This window comes from Chrysochloris asiatica, unplaced genomic scaffold (genome assembly GCF_000296735.1).
Source record: "Chrysochloris asiatica unplaced genomic scaffold, ChrAsi1.0 scaffold00040, whole genome shotgun sequence".
NCBI lineage: Eukaryota > Metazoa > Chordata > Mammalia > Afrosoricida > Chrysochloridae > Chrysochloris > Chrysochloris asiatica.
Genome location: NW_006408558.1, coordinates 12335540 through 12344147, shown reverse-complemented (window position 1 = coordinate 12344147; position 8608 = coordinate 12335540). Strand labels below are relative to the sequence as shown.

Genomic DNA, 8608 nt, shown 5'->3' with positions numbered 1-8608 from the left:
GCTGGCAGGCTGCATTGGAAAGGCCTTGGTGAATGAAGGATGGCCTCCCCTCCCCCGGCCTTGGTCCATGAATTATTTCTTAAAGGAAAACCCATGGCCCGGCCCCCCACCCCGGCTCCACTTCCTGGCCTTCCGAGGACTTTCAGTCAACCTTGAAGGACGCCAGCCTCCCCCTCTGTTAGCTTGGGGGAGGGATGGCCCTGGAGTGGGGTCGGAGGTCACCCCGCCTCCCTGTGGGCCTCACTCAGACCACCACAGGGCAGTGGTCTGGAACAGGGATCTGAACCCAGGAGGGGCAGCGGGGGGTGGGGAGTAAGGGTGGGGGGGAAGGAGCCCAGGAGGCCGTCAGTGAGGTTCTGTGGCTCTGATTCCTCTGGGGTTCCATCGAGGTAGCGTCTCGTCACAGTAAGCAAGCTGCTCTGGCTGGACCCACACTGACAGACACACACACATTCACAACACACGTACACCACAAACACAACCACACATCCACACACACAAAGATTCGCATAGTCACAAAACGCGTACACCACAAACATACCCGTACCCACACACCTTCACAACATGTGTACACCCCAAACACACACACCCCACACACTCACGTGTCCACATGTCCACACATACTCCCCCTTACGTGAGGTAGGGGCTCCCATTGTTCTAGATTGGCTCTTCAACAGTGAGGGGGTCACCATGGTGCTGGCTTCTCAGTGCCCCCCACACTGCCCCGGGGAGCCCCCATGCCAATCACCCGCCTCTTCTCAGCCACTCCATCCTGTACTTGCACCCCGTTGGGGAATGTCACCCCCGGGGATGCTCAGGGGTGGCCGCTGCCATCTGTCTTCCCACCCCACGGAAGACTCCGAGCTCAGACCTCCCCAGGTCTCAGTGCCTTGGCCTCAACCCGGGCCCTAGCCACCTTGTGAGTGCCACCTTGGTGCCCTGCAGTGTGGCTGAGCTTAGTGGGGGCCCCCCACCCCTCCCCAGTCCGAGGGCAGCCGGAGGGCTTCCCCACAGCAAGCAGAGCAGAAAGCAATCAGCGCCCACCCTTTGCACTGAGGGCCTCTGTTGTGAAGGGGTGAAGTGACCAATCGAGGTCCCCACAGACCTCCAACATCCTGCTGCCTCGTGTCCAGAGGCCCCAGACCATGCTTCCGGGGTTCAGTTCCAGGGACGGGTGGCAGCAGGAAGAAGGAAAGAGGGCCTGAGAGACACATGCGGAGTGTACCACAGAGTGCACCGCACCGCACCACCTAACCAGCCGTCCCATGCTCTGGAAAGGACAAAACTCGAGGGCACTGGTTTGCAGGACGCTGTCCTGGTGGCCATGTGACCCGGTGTGTCTGTGGAGGGCTCCGTGGACTCTAGCGGGTCCCTCTGTATCTACAGTAACACTGCGTGGGGCTGGGAGCACACTGTGTGGTTTTCTGTAAACCCAAAACTGCTCTGAGGAGAAAGGGTTATTAATGTACAAAAACTAAACAAAGGCAGACTGAGGGGACAGAGGCCGGGCTTCTGGAGAGGGGGCGCCAGGCCCGGCCGGGGACCCAGTGTGAATGGCGGGGGTCGGGGTTCCGATGGCGGCTGCAGTTCACCGGGCTCCTCAGAAAAGCTGACTCAGCCCCTGGAGGTGGAGAGGGGCCCTCGCCAAGAGTGAGCCCTGGGAAGGGGACGCGGCTGTGGACCGGGCCTGGCCACAGGCCTCCAAGCCCACGGCTGTGTCATGGACTCACTGGCTCCACCCTCAAGGTCTCAGCCTCCAGGGCTGGCTTTCACTGTGACCAGACTTGTTCACACAGAGCCCATCCTCCCTGGACCCCAGGCCTTTGTGGGGGCCTGTCACTGTCCACCCCCACCCCCCCACCTAGAACAGGAATTCCCTGAGCTCTGTCCTGGGCTGCCGTGCTCACCAGAGTCCCTTAGCTCTGCTATGGGGGGACAGAGGCCCAGTGTCGACCAGTGTGAACCAAAGGACCCAGAGATGGATGCTTGTCTCTGTAGCAGGGTGTTTATTAGGGAGTCTGGGCGCGTTGGTGTCCCCCTCACAAACCGAACCAGGAGGGGACCCCGCCACGCCGGGGGTCACTGCTCTGCCTCTGCTGAGCCTCCGCCAGAAGCTGTTCTTGGGAGTCCACGTCTGCGCTGCCCTCAGAACACGGGGGCTTTTCAGGAAACAGGTCGGGGAACGTGAAGGTCTGTCCATGAGCCTAGGGCAGGGACAGGAGCTGCTGAGTCCCACAGCCCCCCTCCCTGAGTCTTTCTCTGACAAGACAGACAGACAGTGCTTCCTCTCGTGCACCCTTCAGGGCCATGCTAAAGCCTCGGCTGTTTGGACGCAGCCTGCTGGGGGCCATTGCCCGACCCCTGTCTGCCTGAACAACAGGCCTCGGCTCTTATCTGGCGGCAGGAAACCCTTCCTCCACACAGCTCCCCCAGTGCAGGGAGACCACCAAGGAGACCTTAGACCTCTCCCTACCGCAAGCTGGAGGCCCTGGAAGAACCGCACACAACAAAGGCCACCTCAGCGGTCTAAGAGAGAAGGCTGCACCCCCACCGTTAGTTCAGGACTGGACATGTGGAGATAGCCGCCTGGTCACCTTAAAGGGGTCTACATAGACACAAGTCAAGCTGCCCTTTCGTCTGTAAATGCCCCCTCTTGACCTCTGGACAGGCAGGGAGAGGCCGCCCGGCTGGGGAAAGTTTTACTAAGTCTGATCAGGAACTTGGGGCTGGCTCTCAGAGCCCCCCGTGTGTGGGCAGGCGGCCAAGGCTGATGCTGCTCCCGCGGTGAGGGGTGTGGGGCTGCCGGAGAAAGGCAGGGGCCGCCTGCTCAGGGCTGGGGGCTGCTTTACACACAGCCACGTCTGTAGCCTCCTCTTTGAAAATACCAAAGGGCGGCCGTGGACATGGGGGGTGGGAGGAGCGCAGTGCCACTGAAGATGACCATCTACAATGTGGGGAGCCTGGAGGGCCCGAGGGAGAGGCAGCTTTGTCAGGGTGCTTGGGCAGCCCCAGGATGGTTCCCAGGAAAGGGACAGGCTGGTTAGTAGCAAGCAGGAAGAAATGGGGGATAAAATCCCAATAAAAAGCCAAAGCCCAATTTCAGCTCTCGGCGTCGTTCGCATTGGTCTTTCCGGCTTGTGTCTGTACCCCGCCTGGATGTGATGCAGTCTGTTCTCAGACCTGCAGCCACCCGCCTGTTGTCAAGCAGGGTTGTGGGTCAGGCTGGCTGCTGTGGGCAGCCCCAGGCCAGAGGTCAAAGCTCCTTTGTTATTTGGGTACGTCTTTGGGGCCCTAGATGTTTCTAGGGGAAAACTGGGAGGTTCCCAGGATGCAGAGGCGAGTACATCTCTCAGCAGCAGACAACTTAAAATCAATGCGATCATGCAATTTGTGCTTGGGCTGGCCCACTCAGGGGTCCCTGAACACCAACCCTGAGGGGACCCTCCCTGGACACGGGGCCCACAGCTTCAGGGCAGTTCCAAGGTGGGGTGTGTGTGAGTGGGAGCTTGACTGTACCCAGGGCCTGGTTTCCCCGGGCAGCTGCAGGCTTCCCCTCGCCTGGGCCTCTTCAGGTCAGCTTTCACGGCTGAGGTGGGGCCCTGAGAAAAGTGCAGGGGCTCAGATGACTCCAAAGTGACTTGTAACTGTAGCCTACCTCCTGAAGGGGCTGGTGGCGGGTACCGACACGCGGGCGTCAACCCGCATGCCGCACTGGGGACAGATGGCGGCTGATTTCACGCCAGGACACACAGGTCTTTATATGGTCAGGGGCCGCGCCTGGTGCTCAGATTGGCTGGTTTGAAGCCCAGCAGATATTGGGCCAAATAATCAGGGAGCCCCTGTTTAGAACAAGTGTGACGATTTTCCAGAGACCGTGTCCCCATAGCAAGCTTTCCACAAATGGCCTTCTCACTCCCAGACTCGGGTTGGGCCGTGGGGGCAGCTTCCCAATAACGGCACTGCCATCTAGTGGTCAGTATGGGGCCCACCCTGCCTTTTAGACGCTGTGCAACCCCAGGCCGGCCCCAAGGGACCAACGGCCTTGCTGAGGGGCCAAGGAGAGTGATAGCGGTCTTGACCCCACCTTGGACTCCAAGTGCCGAACTTGGGCATGAGCTTGGTGACGTGGGTCTTAGCCAAGGCCCCTTGCTCACTGCCAGGCAGTCGGTTCCAAGCTGGCTTAGCAGTGCCAGGCTGTGGCCAGGGCTCCTCAGGGACCCTGTTGTTGTTAAGCTGGTACCGACTCACAGTGACCCTGTATAAGATTTCTGAGGAGCGGCTGGGCTTGAACCGCTGACCTTACACCTGAGAGCCCCCCACCCTGAGTCAGCACCGAGTGATGACTTTCTGCTGATCCTTGGGGGCGCCCCAAGGGGCTGCGTCTACAGGCCTTGGGTCTCCAAGCTCCAGTCTCTCACCAGCTGCACATAGGCGACCTTATAGTCCGGCTTCTTCACTCTCACGCGTTTGTAGTCCCGCTTCTTGTTGGATCCTGGAGAGAGGGGAGCTCTGAGCAGGACTCGCTTGGGAAGACCCCGTTAAGAGAACAGTGTCCTCAGCATCACGTGGCCCCGAGACATCAGAACCCCCAGAGCTGGGCTGCAAGAGGGGTGTGGCTCTCAGGAGGGGGCACAGAGCAGTAGTAGAGGAACCAGGCACCATGGTTGGGGTCCCCGCCTCCCAGGCAGAGGGGCTAGAGGTCTTGGGAGGTGGTGGGTTGTGGGGACTGGCTGAAGTGTATTAAAGTGACTAAGGGGCTCCACATCCGTGTGGCCCTGGGCAGGCGACTCCCATCCGTGCCTTAGTTTTCCCCGTGCCTGCCAGACCACATACTCACCATGTTGTACCCGCGTCCGCACGGCCGCCACGGGCACTTGGTAGATGCTTTCCAGGTAGTTTCTGAGGTCCACCCTGGTCATCCTGAAAGGAGAGGTACCCCACCCACTCTGCGTTCCTGCCTACCTGAACACACATACACGCCTAGGGCTGTCCACCTCCTATGAGCCACCAGGCTTGACTCCACGAGGCTCAGGGTCTCTGTCTGTCAGACTCGGTGAGCAAGCCCACCAGGACCCGGTCTGTCCTCATGCTTAGAGGCCGCAGGGTATGGGCTCTTGTCTACAAACATCCTCCACAGTTCCCCTCACATGGAGAGGGGGGGCCCTCTCACAATGCAGTGGGCTGCACGCAGGAAGGGCTCTGGTGGACTGAAACTCAGCTTGCGTCCCCGGCCTCCGGGAGACGGATGCACGGCCAGAAGATTCCAGAAGAATCTGCTGCTTTGCTGATTTGATGGAAGCCCCCAGTGGAGGAAACACAGGGCCATGAGCCAGGTGCCCCAAGGGGCTACGAGGCCACACCCATGAAGATCTGCTGAGCAGGAACCCTCCCTTTGAGTGTGTGCCCCCCACTTACTCCATGGGGATCCGGAACTGCACAGTGTTCTCAGGTTGGGCCACACCGGGCCGCACCAGCTGAACGAAGAAGTTGGTTCGGAAGACACGGAGTTGAGGGCCTCCCAACTGGTAGAGCGGGTACCTGTGAAGGAGGTCGTGTGCAAGAGACGCTCAGAATGCTGGACCCCATTGTCCCCCGAGTCCATGATCCGAGTGTGGTGGGGAGCACCCACTGGGATCAGGCCTGCCTCCCCTTGGGTGGTGATGTTTCAGGCCCAAGGGAAGGTGGCCACAGGGGACTCACACCTCCCCCTGGTGCCCGCCCGCAGCACTGCAGGGAATGGACAGCGTGGAAGACATTCAGGAACTGTGGACAGGGATGAAGTCCCTCTTAAGTCTCTGGACTTGGCGTTTGAGGTTCAAGGCCTAAGTGGGCTGCCGAGGAAGGCTCAGTTTGGGGGTCTGTAGCGCTGGCTGGCTGCCAGGAGGGGCTGGAGTCTGTCCTTCCTGAAATCTCTGGCTCCAGTTCTGGTTCTGACCCACCACACTGCTGATTTCTCCTGCTGGCCTTTTCTTCAGGGTCTGTTCCACCTGGTGGGGCAGGCCCCTCTCCCTCTTTTCAGGGGAGCACAGAGATCCTTTCCCACAGACCCACCAACCCCCTAGCCTGAGGTTTCACCCATTCCTTCGGCGCCAACTGCCCCCTGGGTATTTCCTAGGCCCCTCCAACTTCACTATCTGCAGTGAAGCTCCTTCCTGCTCTTACCCTCTCCTCTTCTCTCCCAACACACCCTGGCTTTCTGCCAGCCACCCGAACTCCCCGGGCCCCACCTCGCCCACATCCCACCCCAGAGCAAGTCCCATCAGCCCCCTCCAAAGCTGTGCTGGAGAACAGCCGGGAGGGGGAGGGAAGCCACACCTCCTCCCTGCTCCCTCTTCCACCTCTCACTGCTGAGGGGCCCCTGGGCCTCTCAGAGGGTCCAGCCTGTCAAGATCCCAGTAAGCACTAGACCCCACCTAACCCTCAGCACAGGACAAATGTTTGCTGAGGGCGGTCCAGGGGTCTGCACACCTCCACCTGCCCCCGGCAGCCTTTGCCCCGCCCCTGCTGCCACCTCAGCTCAGCACAGGGGCCCCACAATTCACAGTCTAAGTACCCACTGGGCACCGAGTCATGGATGAACCCACGAAGCACACCCCAAACCTCACTCCACAGCACTCCCCAAATCTACTCAATATCTAACTATTCACCCAGAGATACCAAGTGGTCCCTGATTAAACCCCAGGGCAGACTGAACAAGACAGGGAGCTTTCTTCTCCACCATCTCTCCTAGAGTGGCACCGGGCTGCAAACCACAAGGTTGGGAGTTCAAACCTACCAGCTGCTCCTTGGAAACTCGGAGATAGAATTGAATAACTACAGTCCCTCATGGTACTGCCCAAGACAAGCAGTGAATCTAGGGCAGGGATCAAGGGTTGAGCTGGGCCTGTTGTTGTAAAGTGTTATCAAGTCGGTTCCGACTCAGCAACCATCCTAAGAGCAGCTGGTGAGCTTGAACCTCCAACCTTGAGGTTCAAACCGACCTTGCAGTCCAGTGCATTAACCCACTGCGGCTGAAACACCTAAATTCCCACTGCCATCAAGCTGATTCTGACTCATAGCCACTTTGTATAGGGCTTTCGGAGACCAGAAATCTTTATGGGAACACACAGCCTCACACGTTCCTGAAGGGCGGCTGATAGGTTTGAACTGCCAACCTGAAGTTAGCAGTCTTTGGGCTCAACACAATCTTACCAAAAAAGAAAACGTAGGGCCATCGAGTCGGTTCCGACTCACAGGGACACTGTGTAGGGTTTCGAGGCTGCAAACTTTTACTGGGGGGGGGGGGGGGGGGGCCCGGCTGCCTCTTCTTTCTCCCGCAGAGCGGCTGGTGGGCCCGAACCACCAATCTTTGGCTAGTAGCCGGGCCTTTAACTTGCCCTCCCCCAAGTCCCCCTGTTCTTGACCCATCTAGTCCCAGTACGTCTGGGCTTTGGTGGGGCCGCTGACATTTGGGGTGCGTCTTTATGCTGGGGGGGCTTGCTACTCATGTGGGGTGTTCGGCAGTACCCCCGCCCACCCGCGCCAGCGTGCAAACCAAGAGTCTGCGGACACTGCCACGTGTCGGCCGCCGTGGGCCACGGAGGGTGGTCACCGCCCAGTGCCGGCCTCTTCGCCCGCCCCCAGCCCCCAGCCCCCAGCCCCGGGGCCTGCCCCATGGCCGCGCTGCCCCAGGCCCGGGTCGCCCCACGGCCCCCTCTCCAGTGCCCTCCCCGCGCCGGGCACCCCGTCTGCGCGCGTGCTTGTGCCACTGGAGGGGGGTGTTGCTGGGGGACGGAGGAGGGTCGGGGGCGCGCCGACGGCCACGCGGGCGGGGGCTGTACTCACAGCACGTTCCGCGCCATGGCGACCACTTCCGGCCCGACTGCGCGCGGGAGAGCGGCACCCGCCCGGCCGCTGGCGCAGCGCCCCCTGGCTCCCGGGAGGCTGAGCGCAGACAGGCCGGCGCCCTCCGCACACTGCCCGCGCCCCACGCCGCCCGCGCCCCCGATCCGCCCAGGCCCCACGCCGCAAAGCCAGCACACCTCTGCACGTCCCCGCACCCCTCAGACCACGGCTATGCACTAGCGTACATTCTGCCCAGTTCTCGCACGCACTCTCCACTCCACGTCCACGAACCCACTCCCTGAGGATCCCTGATGGTGGGGCGCAGCAGGGCAGAGCTTGTCCAGGGTCCTAGGCCGCCCCTCCCTCTGTCTGCCCCTTTCCAGAACTCCATGGCCCCCTCTCCTCTCCTGCCCACCCAACCCCTCTGTCTCCTCCGTTCCCCTCTCCCACGACCCCCCAACCATGTTCTCTCTTGGAGGAGGCTGCTTGCTCCCCACCTCTCTCCAGGCCTGGCCCCTGGAGCCTGGCAAGGCCATCCCTCAGGGGTCTCCTTTGGTAGGGCCTGTCTTAGCCCAGTGGACCTGGACCTCGCCTTGGACCTGACCTGCATGCTCACTCCACCGGCCTGTCCTCTACCCACCCTTGTTCAGTGTTCAGCCTCTGTCTCCCTATCACACTGACTTGTGCCTCTTTGCCCCCCCAGAGCTGGGGAGGAGAGGGAATAGGGAATCAGGGGAACTACAGGAGGGACAGGCCCTGAGGGGGGTCACTGAAAGTCCAGGTA

The 8608-nt window shown here is 60.9% G+C and overlaps 1 protein-coding gene across 1 annotated transcript; it reads right to left on the bottom strand.

Moving 5' to 3' along the window:
* Positions 1-2039: 2039 nt before the first annotated feature.
* Positions 2040-7841, bottom strand: MRPL23 (mitochondrial ribosomal protein L23). Its single transcript, XM_006860808.1, has 5 exons — positions 7825-7841; positions 5416-5538; positions 4838-4920; positions 4419-4492; positions 2040-2204 (listed from the first exon to the last, which is right to left on the bottom strand). The coding sequence occupies exons 1-5, from the start codon at positions 7839-7841 to the stop codon at positions 2040-2042; spliced, it is 462 nt and encodes a 153-aa protein (XP_006860870.1).
* Between the last annotated feature and the right edge of the window lie 767 nt (positions 7842-8608).

What these genes read in the sequence shown, in the direction of transcription:
- MRPL23 (XM_006860808.1), bottom strand. An exon ending in CAGTTCCGGATCCCCATGGA is followed by an intron (nt 4,921 to 5,415) that starts GTAAGTGGGGGG and finishes CTCTCCTTTCAG; the next exon opens with GATGACCAGGGTGGACCTCA. An exon ending in AGGTCGCCTATGTGCAGCTG is followed by an intron (nt 2,205 to 4,418) that starts GTGAGAGACTGG and finishes TCCCTGCCCTAG; the next exon opens with GCTCATGGACAGACCTTCAC.